Here is a 26,058-nt window from a genome sequence, read left to right as displayed (position 1 = left end):
ACCTTCGGCAGCCTTCTCTCTCTTTTTTTTTTTCATGCCCGATGCTCTTTTATCAGAGCTTCCCTCTGTGATCCAGGGTCCTTTCTCCCTTTGGTAAACGTGATGGAGGATGGCAGCCAGAGCTGTCCCCAGCAGTTGGTCATCTCCAAAACGGGCTTCTGGTTTCTTCCCAGGAATGGTTGTCCTTTTGTGGTCTCTGGATTTTATGTATCTTTGGCGAGATGAAAGCTCTCTTAGTAACATTTGCCTCCTTTTTTGTAGTTCCCAGTGACCTGACTGCAGAGGAGCGCCAGGAACTGGAGAACATCCGGCGGAGAAAGCAGGAGCTGCTAGCCGACATTCAGGTAGGACACGTGCTGTCTTTGTGATGGGCGAAGTGTAGGCATTGGTAATCGCCTTTGCTTATTAACAGGTGAGAAGTGGAATCTCAGACAGGTTAAGTGGTTTGTAAAGCTCCTCCCAGCTGGTCAGTTGTCAGACGCAGAGTGGCCCCAGGTCTCCTGACCCCCGAGGGGAGTTCTCACTGCTGAGCGGTCAGTGGGGGAGAGAGACGATTAGAACAGGGGCTTCAGGTTAAGCTAGACCCATGTCCAGGTCCTGGCTCTGCCACTCACTGGCAGGGCGATTTTAGATACGAGAATTTTGGTTCTTTGAACATCAGTTTCTTCACCTGTAAGATGAGAATGAAAATACCTGTTGACGGATTGCTCTAAGGGTTAAATGAGTTCATGTTTATACAGGACATACTGCTGGTTCCTAGGAGATGCTTAGTCAGTGATAGCTATTTTATCAATGTTTTTCTAAGTTCCTTTGTGTAACTACCAAGCTTTGTAGGAGATAAGTCATAGAAGCCATTGGTTGAATTATTTTAGCCCTTGAGGCAGCAAATGTTCTTCTTCTAGAATTCTTAAAACATTTGGGAACTCAGGGTCGGGGAGGAAGGGGGGCATACCCTGGAACTCCAAAGCTACAAGGTGTGGAGCAGAAAGACTTGACTTGCTCTGGTGTTGATTTGAGTATATTTTGATTATTTGCCCTAATTCTCTGATTCCTCTTTCACGGGTGAATGTTAGGAAAGCTTAGCAGTTCTTTGCTCAAAGGCCCCTTGACCATGACAATCAGTCCATTCTGAGGGCCTGCTTAAATGGGGGGAGGTGGTGGAAGACGGGAGCTTGGGTTGGACGTTCCCTCTGCCGGCCGCCTGGCAGCAGTGTTGGTCCAGGAGTGGCACTGCTGGCGGCAGCCTGGGCATTTGGGTGGAGTAGCTCATCCCCACTGTGCCGTCACACTGGGTGTGCTCTGATGGACTGTATGGAGGCAGCCATCTTTCAAGTGGAAAAAGACATATTTTGCATAGTGTATGTGATTATTAATTTCTTTCTTAGACTGTAAACTCCTTGAGGTCAGGAGCTATCTCTCTTTTACCTTTGTGTTCCCTAGAATGCTTACTGTCTGGTAGGAGCTCAATAAAGATTTGTTGACTAGATGAATTTTTCTAATTTACTTTTTTAGATGTGTTTTGTTCGTCTTATTTTATTTCATTTTGCTTTATTTTGTTTGGTTGAAGTGAGTTATGCGAGATTTTAGTTTGATCTGTCTCTTCCTGTTGTGCTAATTCTGGACCGTCTGTCTTGTAGAGGCTAAAGGATGAGATAGCAGAAGTAGCTAATGAAATTGAAAACCTGGGGTCCACGGAAGAAAGGTGAGTCCATGCTTCTGCTGGGTGGTTTTGTGGTTGTAGCTTTGCCAAGCACCCTGCCTGTAACTGCGGCATGTTTATGTGGCATGTTTAAGGAGAAAGTGTGTTTTCTGGCCTCTTTGCCTAGCAAGCACATACATGATCATACTCTTGCCTGCCACCCTTCAGTGCAGGGACTCCTGGATGTAAGGGCTTTTGACGTCCCGGGAAGGTTGAACCAGAGAACTTGGAAGGTCCCAGAAAGCCTTAAACTGCCCTTAAATTATTGTGTGAACTACTATTCCTTCCCCTCTATTGTCTACTATGTTTGTATTTTAAAGTTTTTGTTTTTCCGTAGTGTAAAGGGGAAGCTTAATGAACGCTGTCATGCAGTCTCAGAAAGCTGGATGCCAGGTTATGTCTGGGTGTCATTCGAGCTTGTTTTTGCCTCCCTAACACTTAGGAGAAGAGGCTGTGAACATGAACTTATGATAGTGCAAATGACAAGGAGTGTCTGCAGGTTATATTTTTAAGTACATGAAATGCTGGTGACTTTGATGAGAGTTTAGTTCGAATGGGGTTCCCAGACCATGTTCTAACTGCTTAATGCAATAAATGGGCTGTTTCTAATTCACTACGTGTCTGTATTTTTCTAAGCCTAAGTCTCCCTGTCTGGCTTCCTAAGATTGTTTGATTTTGTTATTTTAAACTCTTGTGGGCGGTGCCATTAGGGATTAGTGGAGCTTCGTGTTCTACAGAAAGTGGCCAGCTCATCACTTCCAGTCTCTGAATTGTCAGTTTTAGATTATAGCTTTTTTACTATCCATTTTAAGAAATCGTGTCTTAAAAGAAATAGATAAATAGTTCATCAAAATTTAAAATTTCTGCTTTTAAAAAAGATACTGTTAAAAAAAAGTGACTAGGCAAGCCACAGATGAGGAGAAAATATTTGCAATACCTGTATTTGAAAAAGGACTTGTCTCCAGGAACTATGTATATACACATACAACTCATTAATAAAAAGACAGCCCAAATAAAAAATGGGCAAAAAACTTGAACAGACACTTTACAAAAGAAGCTATATATATGATAGACGCATGAAAAATGCTCAACATCATTAGTCATGAGGAGATGCAACTTTCCACTACCATAAGATGCCGCTTCACACCACTGGGCTGGCTGGAATGAAGCAGATGGCTGGTGCCTTGTGCTGGTGCGAGTAAAGTGGTGGACCCATGTGGGAAGACGGTCTGGCGATTTCTTATAATGTTAACATACATCCATGCTGTGCCCAGCACTTCAACCCCCAGACATTTACTCAAGAGAAATGAAAAAGACACAAAAAGACTCCTACAGGACTATTTACAGCATTCTTATTTAAAATGGTCAAAAACTGGAAATAGCTTAAATGTCTCCCAACAGATGAAGGATGAACAGATTGAGGTGATAGCTGTTAACTCACAACATGCAGCTGTGGGGTGATGAAAATGTTCTACAGCTAGGTGATGGGGATAGTTGCACAACTTAGGAAGCTTACTGAAAATCGGTCAAATGGACACGTAAAATGGGTATATTATATGATATATAAATTATACCTTAATAAAGTTTAAAAAAATCATATTGAAAAAAGAAAAGCACTGGGGTAGAAGGAACAAATGAGCATGGGGGCAGGGCAAGATTTCAGTTGACCTTCCACAGTGAGACCTAAGTGTGCTTGTGCTTTCCTGGGTAAGTCTTTCAGAAAGCCTTATACATCAGTGGATGTATGTGGGAATTAGTCTTTCAAAACTTCCCAATTACCTGAAGTACTAAAATGGCTGTGGTGGTTGTTTTACAGGAAAAACATGCAGAGGAACAAACAGGTAGCCATGGGCAGGAAAAAATTTAATATGGATCCTAAAAAGGTAAGTGAAAGGAAGCAGCAGAAGCCCATGGTCCTTAAGGTGGGGGTTTGCCCAGTGCTCAGCTGGAACCTGGCTGACCTGCCTTCTGTAGAGCTTCCTAAACTGATTTGCCTGGCCCTTTGTGTCAGTTGGCAAGTATTTATTAGATACTTTCTGTGTCCAGAGCACCCACACCCATTCTTCCCTGCCCTTTGGCCTCCTTTCTAGGTGTTTCCAGAGTAAGCGCTTTTGGCATCTTTGTTGTCTTTTCTAGGGGATCCAGTTCTTAATAGAGAATGACCTGCTGAAGAACACCTGTGAGGACATTGCCCAGTTCTTGTATAAGGGTGAAGGGCTCAACAAAACAGCCATCGGAGACTACCTGGGGGAGAGGTGAGGCCTCAGGGACACACGTACAGGGGAGCAGGCTGGGCAGGAGTTACTGAGATACAAACTCCAGAACGCTCGCTCTGAGTTCCTGAAGAGAGTTGGTCCTGAGGCAGCAGCAGCCACACTGGTGCTGAGGGCGCTGTTCTGGAGAAGGGCAGCTGGCATGGACGGGGTGTGAGCACACAGAGCGGGATGGCTCTTCCTTCTGTGTGTGGTTGGTCGCCTCCCGCAGCCCACAGGGCGGTGGGCCTCAGCCTGGGAAACCGCCTGGCTGGGGATTGGGATGACCTTGGATTCTCAGCATCAGTCTCTCACATCTGCTCCCCCCACCCCCACACGTTTTGTTTTTCTTGATAGAGATGAATTTAATATCCAGGTTCTTCATGCATTTGTGGAGTTACATGAGTTCACGGATCTTAACCTTGTCCAGGCCTTACGGTGAGTATGTTCGAGGTGAGCACCTTGGACGGTGGGAGAGGCGGGTCTCTGACCGTGTGTCAGTCCTGTGTGGCATTGTAGTGAAATTATGCCTTTGGGAGTTCTTTTGAATATCTCAAAGTATTTTAAAGGAAAGCAGTCTATTGGCTTATGATTGAGATGATTGGATGGTTAAGGAGAATTAAATTGCAATATATTCTGAAAGCAAATTTTGTAAAATTCTTCCTCAGGTCTCTCATTTAATGTTTCGGAATGATGAATATTTAAATTTTGAAATCTTCTCTAATTTTCACTTTAGAAAACCCTTTGATTTCCTGCCCTAGAATAGGAAGTAGCTTAAAAGCTTCATTTTAGACAGAGAAAAGTGAACTTGAATTTTTTACTAAATCTGTTACCTTGTGCCTTTTGAGAAACTGTCATTTGATATTTTCACTGCTATAGGTATAAATAATAACGTCATTTTTTGTGTTGTCATTTAGATAGATGAAGATAATCCAGAATTAAACCTATTGGCCATGGGCCTCTCTTTGACTTAAAGGGATCAATTGTGAATGTTTTGATAGAAAATCTGTTCTCCTGCCACCTCATTTTGTTTTTTGGAAATGGGAGTTTATTTAAAATGTGCATTATCTATATGTATTTCAGTCTTTTGTATTAGTCTGAGGAGGAGAACCATTCTTTTGAATAGGAAAATTTTAATTTTCATTTTTTCCTAAATACTTTACCTTTGATTAAGAGAACGGTGATGTGGAGTGGTGATTTTGCATCTGCTCAGTTGTAACAGAAGGCTGAAGGCCTGCAGTCTCGCTTTCCCCTTTGGTATAAAAATCACTTGAAGATAATTCACGGAGAAATAAATGGCCTCCCCAAGTCCTGCAACACACCCTGTCTCCTCCCCCAGGCAGTTCCTGTGGAGCTTCCGGCTGCCGGGAGAGGCCCAGAAGATTGACCGGATGATGGAGGCATTTGCCCAGCGCTACTGTCAGTGCAATAACGGAGTGTTCCAGTCCACGGGTAAAGGAGAGAATCCATCCTTGTTTGTGATTGGCACTTTACACTAGATTCTTTTCTTGGCACTAGATAATTTCTAAAACAAAAGGCCTTAGGTTCACGCCTTAGAATATTGATTTAAATGGTATTCATAATAGTAAAAAGTTAGAGACAATTCAAAAGTCCAGCAATAAGGGAGTAGGACTGTGTTGTGGTACCCCTGAAGTATGAAACATACAACCCTTAAAAATCATGTTTTAGGGCCAGCCCCGTGGCTTAGCAGTTAAGTGCCCGCGCTCCGGTCTGGCGGCCCGGGTTCGGATCCCGGGCGCGCACCAACGCACCGCTTCTCCGGCCATGCTGAGGCCGCGTCCCACTAGAAGGATGTGCAGCTATGACATACAACTATCTACTGGGGCTTTGGGAGAAAATAAAAAAAAAAAAAAAAAATCATGTTTTAAAAAGGTTTTTATTGGCATGCGAAAATGCTAATAATATTACCAGAAAAGCAGGATTCAAAACTATAAATCTGTTTTAATTTCAATTTTGTTGCAGTATGTATCTGTGAGATACATTTGCGATATACAATCACGCATCACTTGACGGGGACACATGCTGAGAAATTGCGTCTTAGGTGATTTTGTGGTCGTGTGGACATCGTAGAGCATACTCACACAGACATAGCTGGTACAGTCTCCTACACACCTAGGCTCTATGCTACTGATCTTATGGGACCCCGTCGTATATGCGGTTGGTTGTTGACCAAAATGTCATTGTGCAGCACTTGACTGTATTACACATAGGTACGTTTATGTAATAAAGCAAAATAAGTTATTACTAGGTAGCAGGATTATAGGTAATTTATATTTTCTTTTTTGTGTGTGTGTGAGGAAGGTCAGCCCTGAGCTAACATCCATTCCAGTCCTTCTCTTTTTTTTTTTTTTGCTGAGGATGACTGGCCCTGAGCTAACATCCGTGCCTATCTTCTGCCACTTTATGTGGGACGCCGCCACAGCACAGCCTGACAAGCAGTGCCTCGGTGTGCGCCCGGGATCCGAACCCGGGCCGCCAGCAGCGGAGTGCACGCACTTAACTGCTACGCCACGGGGCCGGCCCCTATATTTCCTTTTTTATACATTGTGTTGTTTTTCAGATTTTCTACAGTGTACGTGTTCTCCTTTTACGATCTGAAATAATGAACATCTTTAAGTCTTGAATACTTCATGTGCTTTTCCGTGCTTTGTTCTTTTTAGTTAGAGCATATCTGGGCGTGTAGATTTAGCCCATTCTTTTGAGAGTATGGCTTCTCATTCTTGACTTCATCTGGCATTTCTGATTCTTTCAGTGGGATGTTACTGATTGTCTTTTTGCTTTACTCTTCAGACACTTGTTATGTCCTCTCGTTTGCCATCATCATGTTGAACACCAGCCTGCATAACCCCAACGTCAAAGATAAGCCCACCGTGGAGAGGTTCATTGCCATGAATCGAGGCATCAACGATGGGGGAGACCTGCCCGAGGAGCTGCTCCGGGTGAGCATGGCTGTCATTCAGGAGACAGTGAACTTGGGACTGCATCGTTGTTTTAGGAGAGGAAAAAAATGTATGATTCATCCACTGTCTACCCTTATCATTCATTTAATTGTGTGAATTTCATTAAGAAACTGGTAGTGAGGTCCAGCAAAGGAATCTGGAGGGGAAAGCGGTTTATAAATCCTGAAACTAAAGGCTTGAAGGAAAGTCAGGCTGATTTCTTTTCTTTCTTAATTATCATTAGGCATCTTATTTATTTTGTCACTGTGAGCTGCCTGAGGGCAGAAATGGTCATGTTCTTTACCTAGCGAGGTGTATGGCATACTGTAGGCACACAGTGAATGCTTGTTGAATGAATGAAGAGAAAGGGGAGGGAGAAAAGATATTTCCAGAATCAGAGACATACAGTGTCATCTTTTATCCTAGAATCTGTATGAAAGCATAAAAAACGAACCCTTTAAAATCCCGGAAGATGATGGGAATGACCTCACTCACACTTTCTTCAATCCAGACCGAGAAGGCTGGCTATTGAAACTCGGTAAGTAGTGCCCCCTGGGTTAGGGCTCGTAACGCAGAAGCTTAGAAAGAAAGGATGTGTGTGCCCACAGTGCACGGACACGGGCTGTGGAAAGATTGGGGTTGGTTACGGGAGGAGCTATGGAGAAACTGTGATATGAATTCATACTGTTACAAGATCCACCTCCAGAAAGGAAGTGAATGCACTGTCAGTGCCCCCATGGGACACTAGAGACTGGTGGGGACAGACTTCACTCCACATAAATGTTGCCTGGGTGTATTTGCGCTCCACGTTTCCACTCTGGAATTGATTGATCAGGTTTTGTTTTGAGGCAGTTCCCACAGGACCTGATCCTTCTCCCTCCCCTGCCCTCTTAATCACTGGGAGGGTGACCAGCTGTGTCCATCTTTCTACTTCCCATCACACAGATTTGTATCTGGTGCTCCTGCCCCCTTCCCCCCCAGTGCATCATCACTTCCTTCTGCATCTGGCTCCCCACAGGCAGTGTGCATGGCAAACCTAGAGCCCTTGGCTGCAGCGCAATCCACAGCACTCTTACTCATTCTCGGGCAGTGGTTTTTGTTTCCCCCCTCCTTTCCAATCCGAATCAGCCACATTAATGATTTTGTTCATTCAGAAAAATAAAAAATTATTCCTCTTCCCTCTACCAAAAGTGAGCTAGTATGGCTGAGATTTGTGGTCATGCCTTGCCATGAAGCTGATAAAGTAACCAAAAGGAAAAGGATAGTGGGGTTTTCCTATATATTCATGTCCACACGGGATTATTTCATTAATTTTTTCAGAACACAGAGCCCCTGGACATAATGATGTCTGTTTTATGGCCAGTGAAAGAGTACTTTTCTCTGTTTTCTTCTGCCGTGGCCTTTTGATGTGTGGGCTCCCACATTACCAGGAGGTCTTCGTTGGAATGATCCTCTTCTACCATTTCAGCTGCTTGTCCCTTGAGATTAGAAGTCATCACTCTCTGGCCGTTACTGACACCTCTGGTAGCGCTGAAATGGAATCTTTAATTTCTGATCAGTTCAGTTAGCAGTAGGATTTATATTTCCTTGAAAAGCATATCCCAAGTCCTTGTGTTTATACATAATGACTTAATTCATAAATTCTCCTTAAAGCACCACTTCACTGATTGGAGTTTTAAATATCTCTTAAATTAATCAACACTTCATCTATCTTTAAGCTAGTAGAATCTTTGAAGTTAAGGCTCTAAGATTACTAACCCCAAAGGCAGCCATTCTGCTCTGTGTGTTTATCGTGTTTATCGCCAAGCAGATAGAGTTAAAAGGAAACCTACTGGAAATTTAAAAGTGCTTCCAAGTTTGGATTTACTTGCCCCTCCAGCGAAATTTGTTTAAATGCTAATGCTAAGTGTTAGCTTTGACAGCCCAGATACTAAAATTAGAACAGTACAAAGATTATCTTGGTTCTTGCACCAGGATGACATGCACATTCATGAGGCATCCCATATTTTTAAAAAGAAAAAATTTAACTAAATGTGGGACTCATTTTTAGGTTATAATATGACTTTTTCTAAACCTCCACCAAACCCTCCTAAACCCTTCATATTGTGTTTTCATTGTAGCGCACTTAGACCCACCCCATTGTATTTATGTGCTGCAGAAGGCGGGGTTCCCCTCTGTAGCTGTGTGTACATGTCTGTGTATGCGTACAGCCGTAAGAGTGTGTATTCATTCTTGTGTATACACATATGTACGTATATATTCATGGGTTTGTGTGTGTGCATTCTTACACACACTTTAGAAAGTGATAGCCATCTGAAGAAAGACATTTAATTTCCCCCAAAGTAGTCTTCACTCTCTTTGATCTGGATTCTGGATATACTAACAAATGTTAGCGTGGTGAGAACTGATCTGTGGCATCTTTGGGGCCAGGTTCTCTGTCGTGCCTCAGATCTGGCTTTACCAGGTGGGAGGTGACAGGTGAGACAAGCCCCTCCTCACCTGCAGACAGTGGCGGTTGCCCTGGTAGTGTTTTTATGTCCCCCTGTTCCCCCCAGGCAGACACGAATGACAGTGCACTTTAAGATTAAGGAGTCGGGTTTAATTTCTTTGTTTTAATTTTCTTTTCTCCCTCATTTGTATGTTTCCATGATTTTGGCTCTCCTTTTCCTTGCCCCAAACTCCAGGAGGTATGTAATCCCCTCAACCTGCTCGCTCGCTCTGCCCAGGCCACTGTAATTGCTGCAGCGTTTTCTTATTTTGTTATTTTTGGTTATTTTGTTTTTTAATTGCTGGTGGTAGTGTTAATGCTGCTTCTAACTTATCGTACAGTCCCTAGGGAACTGGTCAGGATCAGGGGTTTGGAGCAATTTTCATGGTTTCCCTTTTAGCAGTAGTACATAGTGCATCAGACTGCTGGTACCAAGTGTGGAGTAATTTAAACTTTACTGAATGTGGTAGTGCAAGAAAACATACTAAGAGTGGGTTTATAAAAGCAGAGAAAGTATTCACTGAATTTTCTCTTGGAATTTTTAGCCAGGCATAAGCTGTATTTGATGAATTCAAATTGACACCGGAGAATTAAAGTAATTTCTGAAGTGGAGAAGAGGAGGAAGAGAAGGAAGTTTTGTCTTTCCAAAGCCATGTGCTTCTGATAGACCATGATGGGAAAGCAAACTAGGAAAAGAATTAAATGAGACAATTTAGGACATTTGCCTTTGCATGAAAAAGGGAAATGGTGTTTCCTAAACTGAAAATGATGCTGAGTAAAGTTTTTGAAAAAAAGACAAAAACCAAAAACCCCTCCTCCAAGTCTTTTTATTTGATTTCCTGGGTATTAGGGGAGGGCATTACAACCTCAGCTCTGTTTTTTATGTTTTCTTTTGTTTTTCTCCCTCCTCTTTTTCAATGAGTCATAGTTAAAAACCCAAAATTGGCCTCTTAGTTATGTCATTGGGAGCCACTCTCCATTTGCTGATTTGGGGGAAATATGTTTTTCCTAGATGAGGCTCTCCTCAGGTGTCTGCTTCAGCATTACTTGAGCAGAGCTACATGTAAAAAGAATGACCCAAACGTTGACGTTTATTCAAACGTTTTGGGGACTTGTCAGGGAGTTCCCCACTCGAGGGGCAGATGGTGTCTGGCCTTCACATCTAAGAGGTCAGGAACCGTGAGTGTGGGAGGTGGTCCGTGAGTTCCACAGGGACTGTCCTAGGTGCGCGCATTGATCTGTCTGCTTGTTTCATGTCTGCTTTTCTTTCTACACGGGAATATTCCCCTGGGACCACAATGATGCTTCGTGCTTGAGGTCTCTGTAGTGCAGCAGATCGTCAGGGGAGATAACCAAGCTTTTCTAATCAGGGAGAGGATTTCTCCAGCTTTGCTTTCTCGCCTAGATTTCTTTCCGTCTTCTTCTTTTGGCATCTGACCCCTCTTCCATGACCCCTGAGCCCCGAGTGCCCCCGGGTGGGCCTGTGAGGGGAGTGCGTGGTAGTCATCGTGGGTTGAGGTGTCCTTGTGTGCTGAGCCCTACGTGGGAATGAAGGCCCCAGAGGGGGAAGAGCTGATTTCTCAGCTCTGGAACGGGGAGGAGTTCCTTCTTATAACAAATTGTCTCCGATTCTAAATATATTCCTTGTCTTCTTTCTCCTCCTCATTTATTTTGATCCTGCCCAGGCTTTCCTGTTTCCCACATGCATGCCATATTTTCATCCATTTTTTTTCTTAATTCGTGCCCCAGGGCCTTTCGGGGCCAGAGGCACACGCTCATATAAACTGACGAGCTGCTGTGGGGGAGAGTCAGCCTTTGCTTGACTGGCACAGGGTGGGCGGGCGGGCAGCACGTGCTTGCTTACGGCAAACCTCCTTTCATAACCCAGGGCTGTGCCATTTAGAACCTTGGCAATTAATGATCCATCACTTAATCCCTCCGAGGTTTCGGGCACCCAAGCAGAGCCATAAAAGGGGCCAGAAAGTCCGATAGTTTTTAGCCAGGACCTGTGCTGGACCCTTTATTTCCATAACATTATTTGCATTACTCCAGCGATCATATTCTTTTAGAAAACCTGGTGTGAGCACGTAGGCATGCCCTGGCAGCTGGAAATAGTCCCTTTAAAGCTGCCTGTGATGAGGGACAAGAGAGAAAGCGTGACTGGGGTCACACTGGATTTACACCCCACTGTCCTTGCTTTTTATAAAGACTGGAGAAGTGAGGGCCGGCCCCGTGGCTTAGCGGTTAAGTGCTCGCGCTCTGCTGCCGGCGGCCCGGGTTCAGATCCCGGGTGCGCACCGATGCACTGCTCCTCTGGCCATGCTGAGGCCGTGTCCCGCATACAGCAACTGGAAGGATGTGCAGCTATGACAGACAACTATCTACTGGGACTTTGGGGGAAAAATAAATAAATAAAATCTTTAAAAAAAAAAAAATACTGGAGAAGTGATATTTTCTTAAGTTAAATCTTAGCAGAAAGAGCATTTACTGTCCAGGGCAATAAGCAGTGTTTATAAAATGCCATGCACATCTCAACACGTGAAAGCCTTTGGATAACTTTTGTATGGTTCGTGTTCAGAAAGCTTTCCCTTGACTCGGTGTACGTAGGGGAAGAGAAAGGTGTGGTTCATGGTCATGACTGAGAGCAGGACGTGGCTTCATTCAAACAGGTCACAGGCAAGTTTTCCCCTTCCTTAGTGTCCGTCTGTCTCAGCATAACTTCATGACCCTGGCGTTTTTTTAATTGAGAAGGACTGAGGGAAGCCTTCCCGGCTCACAGACCCCCTCTCACTGCTCATTTGGTCGTGGCCCCTCTCCCAGCTATATTTGTTACCAGCTTCTGGTGAGAAGTCCAGAACTGAAAAATCTCCTGAGTGGGACTCTGCTCACCAGTGGATTCTTCCCTGATACAGGGATTCCGCTTTGTCTCACCCAGGATGCTGTGGAGATTTTATTTTTAGGACACTGGCCCAGAAGCCTAAAAGCCAGTGTAGAAATTCACTGCAATCAGGGAGGTGGGGTAGAGGGGACACCAGGGAATTTGAGTTCCATGTTCCAGGAAACTGGGTTTGATTGTGAAGAGATTAAAATGCCTTACTTCCTGTTTCCTCCTTCCTGGCTCTTCTGATGAAACAGCTCCGTGCGTGCCCCGGGGCTGGTTGACCTGGCAGTGTAGCTTGGACCAGGGGGCTGACCCTCTCCCCTCTTCTTTTTTATTTGCCCATTTCCACCACGCTTCTCTGGCCCCCATCAGATTTGCATTGCGAGTCATCATCACCCGGGTTTCCCCCCCAAACCCATGCTCTCATCTTGCTGTCCTGATTTCATCTCCAGGGTGCCACTTGACTTGCTTGCTCTGCTTGTACCCACAGACTTTCACTCCGTGAAAGGTGCTTCTGTTTTGGCTCTGTGTCTTGTTACTGATGTCAGTTTGGCCATGGTCTCCATGTATCCCTGGTGCCCTGCCCCTCACGTCCTCCCGCACCCTCTGAGAGCAGAGCTCCGTGTGTTACGGAGCCCGCGCTGGCCTGGTAGACTCCTGTTGAACATACATCTCTTTTTGCTCTGCAGGTGGCAGGGTAAAGACTTGGAAAAGACGCTGGTTCATTCTGACTGATAACTGCCTTTACTACTTTGAGTATACGACGGTGAGTGCCGATTGGTCGGCCAGGACAAGGGGTGGGCCAGGCCTCTAAACAACTCTGATCAAACATGTTTGGAGGAGGCAGTGGGGAGACAGTCGGATTTGTCCTTTGACATCTTTAGGGGTGGGAGGAGAGTGGAAGTGAAGTGGAAGAACTGAGACAAATCTCAGAATTGGGAACCCTGAAGATGATGCGAGTGTCTTGCCAGAGGAAGATGCTGGCTCAGAGCCAACGTCCAGTTCTAGATTGGGACTAGAGACGCCTAGCCAGGAGAAAGTGGTAGAGAGAACGTTATGCATGCCATTAGAAATGGGTTTTAGAGCCAGGCTGGAAAGAATGAACTTGGATCAGTTGCCAAGAAAGAGTTTGTGGTCCTATTGCAAAGGAGATGAAGGTAATCGTAACTTGGAGGATTCAGATTTTCTGGGGTAGCAGAAATGCTGAAGCATTTGATTCAGAAGAAACAGCCAAGGGGGAAAATATATGATAGAGGAAAAAGAAGTGAAATGAAATGGGAAAAGTTAGAGATTATCTGGAGTTTTAAGAAATTGAAGTTTTCTTAAACCGTGGAAGTTTTCTTGGTTTTTATTCAGAGGGAATGAAGTTACAACTGCAAGTGTGTGTTACATGTAAGTTTCTTTTGTAATAAGAGCCTATGAGAATAGAAATTATTAAAGAACCCCTTTTCCAAAGCTCCCTCTAACAGAGCACCCAGAAGGCCTGGGGGGTCAGTGGCCGGCATGTAGACGGGCTTACCACCCTGGGACTCGATGCTCTGTTATTTGTGCCATTCTTCTCGGTCACCTGAGAGCACAGTGGTTGTATAGCCGGCAGCACTGGACTTGTGTCTTGAAAGAAATCTAAGCGACTGCATTGGGATGCTTTAACTTTTGTTCTCCAACCAGGTCTTCACTGAGTGAAAGTCACTGATCTTATGAGAAAATGAATATTTAGAAGTGTCTTTTATAGTTACTGTAGAGCAAGGCGGTACTTAAATAAAACGTGAAAGCCGTGGCCGTATTTGTGTCAAACTTGGTGGGAACTGGGACACAGGTATGTGCTCTGGCACTGTGCTGCTTAGCAGTGAAATGGGTTTCTGTTGTGTTCAACACTTCGGGGTCTTCATCACTGTGGACGTCGTATAGATGTAGCTTCTCCCATAGGGAACGAGATTCCTAATGGTATCCACTTGTAATTCAGTCACTTGTCCTCAAAGTGTACTGTTTATTATGACATTCAGTCATTGTCAAGGGAGTTCTGACCAGCATTTTGTGTGTTATGGGGCTAAATTCACGCTGCGTGAAGTCTGCAGCTGGCTTTGCTTTTCTGTAGTTAAAAAATTTACACATATGAGAGTAATATATTTCAAATACACAAAACAATGAAAAGGTAAGTTCTTCCTGTTTCACCCCGCAAAGTCCCACTGTGAACAGCTTGGTAAATTTCCTTCTGTTTTTGTCTTCTCACTGCCACCCCATGTTTTACCGTTTTTCTTGAAGATATCTAGACTGATGACATCTTTAAGATCGAGTTTGGGTTTTTTTCACTGTTTTCTGGGTTAAAATGAAACATATGCAGGCATCTAAGCAATAATACCCTTAAGTGCTGGGACAGTCTCAGTAGTAGTGCAGTGAGATTCTAGAATCTTGTGGTTCTTCATGATGCTGACCGTGGTGGCATCACCTGAATTCAGTTCAGCAGCATGCCTGCACTTTATTAGGCAGTGGGACTACAGAGAGTACGTTTCTTAAGACGTAGAGCAGGAACCCTCAAGGTTAAGATGATGGGTGGAAACTTCCACACAGAATTACCTAACAAACAGGAAAATCTGGTAGAAATAAGTGCGGGAAATAGCAGCTGAATAAGGAAAGGGGCAGAACTAGTTCAATAACTTCAGCACCAGGCGGCCAGGATGGAGGCGCCAGTCGGAGCCCAGTGGAAGGGCCCTTCACCGCGCAACCCTGCAGCACTGCCCCAGTGCCCTGCGTCTGAGAGAAGCTAACTGGGGAGGAATTCTTCCCTTTTTCCTCTCCTGGTCGAGGAGTAGTGAAGTCTGCTGCTGGGTAGAAATGGGTGAAATGGGAAAGTGAAAAAACAGGACTCGCTTTCTGCAACCCAGGCAGAGGCTCCAGACTGCTGGGAAAACTGTCCCCAGAGGGTGTGCCTGTGAGCATCACATCCCTCCCCAATAGAAGGAACAAGCCTGACATTGGATATTAACAGGCCCAGAGGAGAGTCAGAGCTCAGGGAGTGTCTGAGGTGAGCTCTCTCCCTCTACCCTCCATTCTCATGTGAGACTGGGGAAGTGGCCGCAAGGTACCAGCCCTCTGGAAGTTTCAGACCCAAAACAAATGAGAACCAAAACTATGTATCTAGAATATAACCACGTAATTGTAGAATTATAACTTATTTATTAACAAATAAGTTAAAACTTTAAGGAGTGGAAGAGATTAGCCAAAAATGTAATCACATTCACAGAGGAAAGGCTGAGAGAGTTAGAGATTTTATCTGAAAGAGAAAAGTATAAAAACAATTAGAGAAAAGCTCACAGATGTGGGGGACAGATAAAGACGATCCCAACACCAGAATAATTGGTACCTGTAAATTCAAAGATATGCTGTGTTAACGAGGTCATTTCCCTGAAAAGGAGAAGAAACCTGACCCTGCGAATTGAGAGTGTGCAGGAATTTCAGGAACGTTTGTTGTAGGAAGCTTGGCACCAAGGGTTAGCCCAGGTAAACTGCTGGACTTGGAACAGAGTTTCCATGGTTTCATGGCCATTGATTGGCTGGACATCAGGGAGAGGGAGGCATGAAGGCTGGCGTCAGGCGTCTGGCAGGTGTGGAAGTGCGTGGGATAGTGGCCTTCACTGACACGGGAGGCTCCGGAGCCAGTTGGGGGTGAGGAGATGGTAGGGATGGGGTGTTGGCTCTATCCTGGACATGAGTTTAGATGCCTTCTTAGATCCAGGTGGCGTTGTCAGGCAGGCAGTTTCTGTTTGAGGATCCTACACTCTGGCGAGGGGGAAGATAGAGCAGGAGATAATGAAGAGGTAATGACATGCGACCCTACTGTAGTCCCAGGCGTCACTGGCATAGAGCTGGGCACCTAGGGCAAGACGAGGGCTTTCTAGGGTTGCTGACACTGGGACTGAGGCTTAAACGATGAGTAGGGGAGCCAGGCAAAGAGGCAGGGTAGTTTTGTACGTGAAAGGGGCTCACATGTTCCCTCCTTGAGGACCCCTCACGGACTCCTCCACACACATTCTTTCAGGGCCTCTTTTACCTCCCTGGGCTTTCCCTTTGCAAAGGCCTTTTGGTTATAGGGACTCATGTGTTATAGTGACAAAACGTATAGTTTCTTGACCCTATTCTTGTTTTAGAACATAAGGTGTGGGCCCTAGAGCTGGTTTGTGAACTTATGTCCTGGGAGAAGGGAGAAGGCAGGAGAGCTGGGGTGAGGGGTGTAACAGGATGCGTGTTCTCAAACCGAGCAACGATGTCTTTCTCTTTGCAACTCTTCTGTAGGATAAGGAGCCCCGTGGAATTATCCCTTTAGAGAATCTGAGTATCCGGGAGGTGGAGGATTCCAAAAAACCAGTGAGTATTTTGGTGAGATATTTTGGGGGAACAAAAGGAAGGGGCATAGCAGTTCTTTGAACAAGAATGAAATTGCAAAGGTTTACTTAAAAAGAAAAACAACTGGGATGTACTCTCATGCCTTTAATTTAACCTAACTTTTTAAATTATCTTTAGTGTTTAAGCCCAAAATGAGATTCTAAATAACCTCTTTCATTCCATCCCTCTGCTTTAGTGTCACTTACGGGGTATAGAATTGTCCTGCTTTACAAGGAAGCAGTAAGCACTCGTGATTGGGCTACTGATTCTACGACCTTTGGATACCTTAGAAATATTTGTCCTTTGTTTTGGAATAGCATGATATTGCTGGCTTGGCTGCAAAGGCATTAAGTAACCTACGGTTCTCTCCATATTTTCTGTGTATTAGGAGTAGAGCTAACATATATTTGGTTGATATCTTTGCTAATAAGTCCTATTTAAACACAGTTTACATTCTCCAGGATTCCACTTTTAGGGTCCTCCTTTTCGTAGGAAAATATATATTGCCTGTATTTTATGAAGGTCAGAATAAAGAGTCTTTTGGGAAATAAATTAACATTTTTTCTTGGTCAGCAGCTTTCTCAGATCTTTGTCACTCTCTCCCTCTCTTTTTTTGATTATCAGAACTGCTTTGAGCTTTATATCCCTGACAACAAAGACCAAGTAATTAAGGCCTGTAAGACCGAGGCTGACGGGCGCGTGGTGGAGGGGAACCACACTGTCTATCGGATTTCAGCCCCTACACCTGAGGAGAAGGAGGAGTGGATGAAATGCATCAAGTAGGTGGCCCCTGAAACATGGGAGATCTGCTCTGACCTGGCGATGACTTGCTCCTCTCTCAAATATCGATTGTGCCAGCTGTTAAGCGTACGACTCGTTCCTCTTCTATGCTTTTCATGTTAAATGTTCAGGGAATATTTTGATTGTGATTCCCAGATTACTTTTCAGTGGATCTTTGGATTCTTGACCATTAGAGCATTTTTAAGAGAGTGCCTCAAATCTGCATTTCCCAGTGCACCTCATAGATCCAAGGAGGGAACGGGATCTTTCCCTTTCTCATAAGCAAGATTATGGGCACAGGTGCCGTTTGCTGAACTGGTCTTCTCATGCCTTTGGAGAAGGTCTCATTTTCACGGTGGCAGCTCAGTGAAGATAGTAATCATAGCATTTTATAATTTCTTTATCCTGCGAGACACTGGTGTCCCATTTACAGAGGAGGAAACTGAGGCCCATAGAGGTTAAGTAATTTGCCCAAAGTCACATGGCTGTGATCCAGGGTCATGAATTAGAGCCCTCGCTCACCACTGTGCTGTGAAGAAGCCGAGGGTCTGGGAGAAGGGGAGAGATTTCTCAGGATTTCGCAGGTGTAAAGGGAGCTGCAGATCCAGGGCTCGTCTCCTGGTTCCCGCTCTGCCTGCTTTACCAAGAGGCATAGTGTGCGCTCTGTTGCGGGGTGGAGGTGTCCTGATGTGGCGACTCTTCCTCCTCATTCCTCCCCAGGACTTCTGTGAAGCCTGCCCAGGCCATCACGCCCGCCATCTGTGTCGTCACCGCTCATCTCTGTGGCACTTCCTCCTGAGAGCACATCCTCGCTCTCCCCACCAGGCACTTCGTCCATCAGATGTTACCCAACTGTTTCCTTAGAGAGTCTCCCCTGGAGACCAGGGAGGCCACACTGACCGGGCAACCCGAGGTGCCGCAAGTGCTTGCATTGTCCCATGTTGGGGGCATTCTCCCACCCAGGCCATAGCCTGCTCCTGGGGCGTTGAGTATTCTCTAGTTTTTGTTTTTTTTTTTGATATCTCTAGTAAAACCACTGTAGTGTTGGAGCCAGGGTTAGCTAGTGAATAAATGACTGAAGATGGAGATGATGAGGTGATGGGGAAAGGGGCAGACCATTTATTCCCACAAAAATAATCTCTGAAAGTCATGCAATGAAAAGAGACAGGAACCAGATGGGAGAGCGTGGGTTCAGAGTCAGGATCCCCTGTGCTGAGTTCTCGCTCTGAATCGAGGAATGTTGCCTGCCTTCCTCCCAGAGCCTCAGGTTTCTCAGAGCACGGCGGGGAATGGTGGGGGCTTGGGGACGTTGCCTGCCCCTCTGTGGGATGGAGGTAACCCCTAACCCACAGGGCTGTTTGAGGGTGAAGTGAGATCGTGCAATGGGCATGTTCACTTGCCGCCCAGACTCTGTTGGCTCCCTGGCTGACAGCCATTCTTGGAAGTGTAGCATTGGCAGGTGCCCCATCTATCCTTCATCCGGTGCATGAGGCGCTCAGTGTTTCTGGAGTTGTTATCAGAAACATCAGAGGCACTCTCTGCCCGACACTGGCCCTGAGGTCTGGGCAGGGGAGCAGCAGTGCTGGGGGACCTGTGCTGGGGAGTGTGCATCATCCTTGTGTCCTGTACCTTTTTCTACCATATGTTTTTTAAAGTATTTAACTCTTGAATCCTTATGAAATTTATTTTTTGCCTATGGTTTGAAGTAAAGGATGGAACTTTATTCCCCCAAGTGAATAGCAGATTGTGCTTATACTGTTTATTGATTAATCCATTTCCCCCACCAACCTGAAGTACTCTCTTTAGTTTGTACCAAATTCCTGCTGTGCGTGGGACGCTGTGGCTACATCGTGTCTTCCTGCGGGAGTGCTGTGCGGCTATAACCACTGGAGCGTCAGAGCGTGTTCTGATGTGTGGTGTGCAGAGCCTCCTCCGCTCGTTGTTCTTTCAGAAAGGTTTTATCTGCTCTTGTATGTTTTGTCTTCCATATAGTCTGTACTTGTAGCCAGAAAAACTAAGCATTCTTTAAAGTCACATTTGGAATCGTTCAGTCCTGTAGTTGAGGTGAGTGCAGAGCCCTCCTGTGGGGTGGCTCAGTTCCTGTGGTCTGCCCCAGAGCTGGCCTCCTCTCCATTGCAGGGTTTGCAGGTACCGGTCAGGTGCTGTACAGCACTGTCTCCTTGATCCTCGCCATACCCCTGTGAAGGACAGGAACAGCAGGATGGTTATGCCCATTTTACAGAAGAGGACACTGAGGCACAGCAAGCTGAATTAAATTGTCCAAACCACAGAGGTGGTGTTGCTTTTCAGACCTGAGCATCTGAGTCAAGAAGCTGCACTCCTAACCACCCTGCAGGGCTCAGCTCCAGCCATTCTTGCTCTAGACTCTTCTTCCCATGAAGAGTTTGGAGGCAAAAGGCGCAGGAAGAGGGATCTGATTGAGTGGAAGCATCTTCACAATATCACTGGAAAGGTTTTGCAGAACGTCAAGTCAAGTGCAGGACATGTCTTTCTCTCATTAGTGCTCTTCCTAGGAGTTGCCAGCCACCCACTTCCTTGTGTCACTGGCACGTGATTGTCACAGGCTTCTGGTTCAGCCAAATCCAGTCTCTGTGCAGACAGAGAGCTGCAGCCTCACAGTAACAGCGACCGTGGATCAAGAGCTGTCACTTGCCAGGTGCTGAGATGTGCACTCAGTACATGTATCTCTTCTCAGCTTCCAAGGACCTGGGGGGCGGATATCTCCAGTTAACCTGTGAGGATGGGAGTTAAGAATGAGCATGCCGTGTATGCGGAGCTGGGGTTGAAGCCCTGATTCCTAGAGACTGTCTGTCTGATTCCAGCCCAGTGCTCTTCACTGTTTCCTGGGACCACGTTCACGTGGACTGGAAATGTCACAGCATCTGTCAGGGGGCTGGCCCGCCCTAGAAGCAGAAGTGGGTTCACTCTAATGCCCCCAAAGATGCAAGCAGGTACTTTACCTGGTGGGATTCCCTCATAACCACTCTGAGCGGTCAGACCCTTCGTGGCGAGGTCCCCTCAGGACGTGTTCTGGTTACTGACCAGTTCTAGCTTCCCCAAGGAGCTGTGCAGACGTTTCTCATGGACATATCATCTCTGATGAATAGGCCCAGTCAGCTCTCAGGAGCTGTCATTTACCTGGTTAAGTGCGGAGCCAGCAGTCACTGGGCTTGTGAGCTAGCGTGGAAACCAGGCAGCACTTAGAGTACTGCTCCTCGGGAAAAGCAAACTACACTTCCAAACTTGTTTTTTTTTTTAAATAATTTTATTTATTTATTTATTTTTCCCCCAAAGCCCCAGTAGATAGTTGTATGTCATAGCTGCACATCCTTCTAGTTGCTGTATGTGGGACGCGGCCTCAGCATGGCCAGAGAAACAGTACGTCGGTGTGTGCCCGGGATCCGAACCCGGGCCACCAGCATCAGAACGTGCACACTTAACCACTAAGCCACGGGGCCGGCCCCAACTTCCAAACTTTTGGATCACAACTTGCTTGCAAGTTGGGAATGACAAATATAAAGGGACAGCCAGCGGTTGAGGCCTGCTGTCACTCTCCTGTGCTGGTCTCTCGGGCCAGTGCAAGGGTGTGCCTAGGCTGCCTTCCAACCAGGCTGTGAACATAGAGCAGGCCTGGCTGGCCGTTCACGGGGGCCCCAGCAACAGCACTGACTGCCCAGTTAGGGGTCTTAGTTATTAAGCTGGTGCGCATGGGGACTCAGAAGGTGCACGGTACAGACCATGGCCGCCATCTAAACACACCATGCTCCAGATGCTTCCGTGCGACACAGTGCGTTGTGTGGTGCTCACTGTTCCAGACAAGTGCCAGCTGTCATCGTGGGACTAAAGTGCTGTGTTTGTTTTTCTGAGTTAAGAGTACAACTAAACTTACATTGATTATTAGGTTGAAACAGGCAATAAACAACCCAAAATTATCTTGTCGCACGTGTCTCTCTCGAAGCTTGTCCCTTAAGCCGTCGTGTGGACATGGTGAAGGTTGATGCCACTGACTTGGCCTTTACAGTGACAGTTGAGTGGGGCAGGGGGCCTGGAGCACAGGTGCCACTGGGAAGCCCTTGTCTGGGATTGTCTCGTCTGGTCCTATTCCTCAGTCCGTTCTGTTTTCTCTCCTTTTCTGTGTTCCAGAGCAGCCATCAGCAGGGACCCTTTCTATGAGATGCTAGCAGCGCGGAAGAAGAAGGTCTCCTCTACGAAAAGACACTGAGTCTGCGCAGCTAGTGGAGCTGGTGTGCAAGGCGTGTGAAGGCCCAGGTTCTTACTCAGGTCCCTCCCACAGACAGGAGCGGGCTGCTCAGCAGGAGCGTCGTCTTGCTAGGCATGGCTCCGATTCCTAGAGACTAGCTTCAGCTTTGGCTATTTTTTTTTTAAGTGGGAGAAGGGTAGGCGGTTACCACTGGGGAGGAGTGACCTGATGCCTGTCAAGCATGGTTTTGAGCCTTTCTCTCTAGAAAGAGCAGAGCTCCTATCAGCAAAGCAGCCTCCTTGCAAGTCTCTCCGCTCAGCAGGTCTGATAGCAGAGCTCGGAGCTGACTGTTTACCTTTTGGTTATTTCCCTATGAAGACACCTTCAACCCTGCACCATAAATACATGTATTGATATATTATTCTATGTTAAGAAAAAAGGTGGACTGGAAGAAGCCACGTACTATAAAGATATATTTTTGTTTTTTAGAAAAAGAAAAAGATAAGGTAGACCTGTTCAGATGCATTCTGCCCGGTCTGGTTTGGGAGGCTTCTCCTGGAGAAGCAGCTCCCTAGGCCTCTGCTAGGGAGTGTCAGCTGTGGGCCTGGGGCTGGGCAGGCCCACCTCTCCTGCATGTCTGGAAGCTGGGGGAGTGAGCAGAAGGGGTGGAGAGAGGGCAGGGAGGCAGCAGACACTCGAAGACTCAGGACTTGGCAGAGTCAGACTCTGGGATCTGCGGTGCTGCGGCTGCTCCAGCTGATGCTTTTCCGTTCCAAGTGCCTGGGGAGCCCTGAGGGGAGGAGAGAACCTCCTGGACACTTAACATTGTTTTTCTTTTTCGGAATTCATTCTTCTTGGGCTTTAAAATAGAAAGTCAGCATTTTTCCTTGAGCTAAATACCTAATAACCAAAACTGTGAGGAAGGTAATCCCAGCAGAGGTTCCGGGATGACCTGACTATTTCTTATTTGGTTTTTCTTCCTCCTCCCCCAAAACTCCACTCCTCGTTTTAGAGGATGGAGTAGGTCTTACCTGATCACCGTAGGGCTTCAGCTTTTTCTGCCTCAAAACTGGCCCTTAACTGGACCACTCTCGATGCATTTGTGGTGGGCCCACTAGAGGGGGAAGTCGGCCTTTACCTGCTGAGCAGGGGCAGCTGGAACGAGAGGGTGAGAAGGCCAGCCTCTCATATCGCTTTTTTTCCCCCGCAAGACGTGTGTGAGTTGGCCTTGCCCCTCCTAATTTATGGTGTGAAGGGAGCCATGAAATGCAGCGTTCTCCTGCCGTTCTCTCAGGGACTCTCAGGGGCAGCTCCTGCCACTCATCCAGGGCCCGGCGTGCCAGTCCAGGCAGAGCAGGGGCCTGGCTGGGCCATCTCGGCCCGCCCTCTTCAAATTGCCCAGGACCAGGCAGTGCAGATGGCTGCTTCATGGAAGAAGGCAGAGGCGTTGGTCTCCCCCAGGCAGTGTGACCCTGGCTTTTCTGACACCTTTAGGGTGGGCTCGCATCTCTGGAAATAGCTTTTGTAAAAGGGAGTGGTGGGAGGAGTATTGGGGGGACTTTCTGGGGTCCCTGCTTCGTGTAGGTCTTACTTGGAATGGCTTCAGGCATGTTTATGCCGGAGCTCATGAGGGTGATGGAAGAGGGTCCAGGCTGGAAACCTGAACTTGCTGGGCAGAGAACCAGTGTGGTGCCAGCCGAAGTCCAGGTGGTCTTGGGCTGTGCTGGAGCCCCTCCGGCTGGCCGACTCCCTGGCACTGTTTCTCATGAATATTACCTAGACAGAGAGGCACCTGGATCAGTATTAGTCTATTTATCAGAGGTGTAAATAATCCATGTATAGTTTTTCTCCTTTTAGATTATTTTGTATTTGTTTAAAAATTTTGTCAAAATATAAAATATAAAGAAATGACTGAAAGTTGTTGACAGGGTTTTTAAAAATTATAATTATTATTACAATTGTTTTTTGTTTGTTTTTTTTGTTTTTTTTTTGCATTGTAAACTAGCGCCAAGGAGCTGCAGCAAATAAACTCCAAATCTGCCCAAACCACCGTTGTTGTCTGTGGCATTCTCTTGTACCATGGGTTGGGCTCTGAGTAGGAAGGTCATGTTCGTCAGATGTGCTCATGCAGGAGGATGTATCACTTTAACCTCTCGTCTTAAGCCTAGTGATAATATAAATTGGAAGTGGGGAGGAGGGTTCTGTCTTCTATTAATGATAACAGAGCAAAAAAGACAATTAACTTAGTCATTACTCCCTTTTTTACAGAAGAAACAAATGTCAAATGTCCAACTTTAAGATCAAGAAATGTGCCTTCAGGACACTACATCAAGAAGACATATCACTTATAAATATATATGCACCCAACATAGGAGCACCAATGTACATAAAGCAACTATTAACAAACCTAAAAGGAGAAATCAACAACACAATAATAGTAGTGGATCTTAACACCCCACTTACAGCAATGGACAGATCATCCAGACAAAAAGTTAATAAAGAAATATTAGACTTAAATGAAAAACTGGACGAGATGGACCTAGTAGACATATACAGAGCACTCCATCCAAAAACAGCTGACTACACATTCTTCTCAAGCGCGCATGGAACATTCTCTAGGATAGACCATATGTTGGGAAACAAAGCAAGCCTCAATAAATTTAAGAAGATTGAAATCATAACAAGCATCTTTTCAGACCATAAGGCTATGAAACTGGAAATGAACCATGAAAAAAAAACTGGGAAAGTGACAAAAATGTGGAGATTAAACAACATGCTACTGAACAACCAATGGATCATTGATGAAATTAAAGGAGAAATCAAAAACTATCTGGAAACAAATGAAAATGATAACATGCCATATCAAACCATATGGGATGCAGCAAAAGCGGTCCTGAGAGGGAAACTCATAGCGATACAAGCCCACCTTAACAAACAAGAAAAAGCCCTAATAGGCAACCTTAAATTACACCTAACAGAACTAGAAAAAGAAGAACAAACAAAGCCCAAAGCCAGCAGAAGGAGAGAAATAATAAAAATCAGAGCAGAAATAAATGATATTGAGACCAAAAAAACAGTAGAAAGGATTAATGAAACAAAGAGCTGGTTCTTCGAGAAGATAAACAAAATTGACAAACCCTTAGCCAGGCTTACTAAGAAAAAAAGAGAAAAGGCTCAAGTAAATAAAATTAGAAATGAAAGAGGAGAAATTACAACGGATACCAGGGAAATACAGAGGATTATAAGAGAATGCTATGAGAAATTATATGCCAACAAATTGGACAATCTAGAAGAAATGGATAAATTCTTAGACTTATACAACCTCCCAAAATTGAACCAAGAAGAAATGGAGAATCTGAATAGACCAATAACAAGTAAAGAGATTGAAATAGTAATCAAAAACCTCCCAAAAAATAAAAGTCCAGGACCAGATGGCTTCTCCAGTGAATTTTACCAAACATTCAAAGAAGATTTAATACCCATCCTCCTCAAACTATTCCAAAAAATAGAGGAAGATGGAACACTTCCTAAATCATTCTATGAGGCCAACATCACCCTGATACCAAAACCAGACACACAATTGAACAACAAAAAAACCAACAACCCGATCAAAAAATGGGCAGAGGAAATGAAGAGACACTTCTCCAAGGAAGATATACAGATGGCCAATAGGCACATGAAAAGATGCTCAACATCACTAATCATCAGGGAAATGCAAATCAAAACAACACTAAGATACCACCTCACGCCCGTTAGAATGGCTATAATCACCAAGACAAAAAACAACAAATGTTGGAGAGGATGTGGAGAAACAGGAACCCTCATACACAGCTGGTGGGAATGCAAATTGGTGCAGCCTCTATGGAAAACGGTATGGAGATTCCTCAAAGAATTAAAAATAGAGATGCCCTATGATCCAGCCATCCCATTACTGGGAATCTATCCAACGCACCTGAAATCAACAATCCAAAGAGGCTTATGCACCCCTATGTTCATTGCAGCATTATTCACCATAGCCAAGAAGTGGAAGCAACCTAAGTGTCCCTCGACTGACGATTGGATTAAGAAAATGTGGTATATATATACAATGGAATACTACTCAGCCATAAAAAAGACAAAATCGTCCCATTTGCAACAACATGGATGGACCTGGAGTGTATTATGTTAAGTGAAATAAGCCAGAAAGAGAAAGACAAACACTGTATGATCTCACTCATATGTGGAATATAAACCAACACATGGACAGAGAAAACTGGACTGTGGTTACCAGGGCAGTGGGGGTGGGGGGTGGGCACAAGGGGTGAAGGGAGTCATATATGGGGTGATGGACAAACAAAAATGTACAACCCAAAATTTCACAATGTTAGAAACCATTAAAACATCAATAAAGGGGGAA

The 26,058-nt window shown here is 45.4% G+C and overlaps 1 protein-coding gene and 1 non-coding gene across 3 annotated transcripts; both read left to right on the top strand.

Annotated features, from left to right (window-relative positions):
- Positions 1-261: 261 nt before the first annotated feature.
- On the top strand, positions 262-23,729 carry CYTH1 (cytohesin 1). Of its 2 annotated transcripts, XM_058561776.1 has the most exons (13): positions 262-344; positions 1,638-1,702; positions 3,516-3,582; positions 3,836-3,954; positions 4,309-4,389; positions 5,291-5,403; positions 6,763-6,911; positions 7,338-7,449; positions 12,970-13,046; positions 16,571-16,642; positions 17,285-17,439; positions 20,284-20,412; positions 21,605-21,688. In XM_058561776.1, the coding sequence occupies exons 3-12, from the start codon at positions 3,523-3,525 to the stop codon at positions 20,366-20,368; spliced, it is 1,023 nt and encodes a 340-aa protein (XP_058417759.1). In that variant the 5' UTR covers positions 262-344; positions 1,638-1,702; positions 3,516-3,522; the 3' UTR covers positions 20,369-20,412; positions 21,605-21,688. The 2 variants fall into 2 exon arrangements, with proteins under 2 accessions (XP_058417759.1, XP_058417760.1); XM_058561777.1 differs by lacking the exon at positions 20,284-20,412 and having other exon boundaries at positions 21,605-23,729.
- LOC131418035 (U6 spliceosomal RNA) lies at positions 8,818-8,921 on the top strand. Its single transcript, XR_009222830.1, has one exon. It is a non-coding gene; the product is annotated as a U6 spliceosomal RNA (small nuclear RNA).
- Positions 23,730-26,058: the final 2,329 nt, after the last annotated feature.

Source organism: Diceros bicornis, chromosome 18, assembly GCF_020826845.1.
Source record: "Diceros bicornis minor isolate mBicDic1 chromosome 18, mDicBic1.mat.cur, whole genome shotgun sequence".
Lineage (NCBI taxonomy): Eukaryota > Metazoa > Chordata > Mammalia > Perissodactyla > Rhinocerotidae > Diceros > Diceros bicornis.
Note: the sequence above shows the minus strand (reverse complement) of the source record. Positions and strands in the feature narration are given on the sequence as shown.

Bases quoted from the DNA above. Each gene is read 5' to 3' on its own strand.
- CYTH1 (XM_058561776.1), top strand. From the start codon at position 3,523: ATGCAGAGGAACAAACAGGTAGCCATGGGCAGGAAAAAATTTAATATG. The intron at 7,450-12,969 runs GTAAGTAGTGCC...TTTGCTCTGCAG, and splicing joins AGGCTGGCTATTGAAACTCG to GTGGCAGGGTAAAGACTTGG. The intron at 17,440-20,283 runs GTAGGTGGCCCC...GTCTGATTCCAG, and splicing joins GAGTGGATGAAATGCATCAA to CCCAGTGCTCTTCACTGTTT.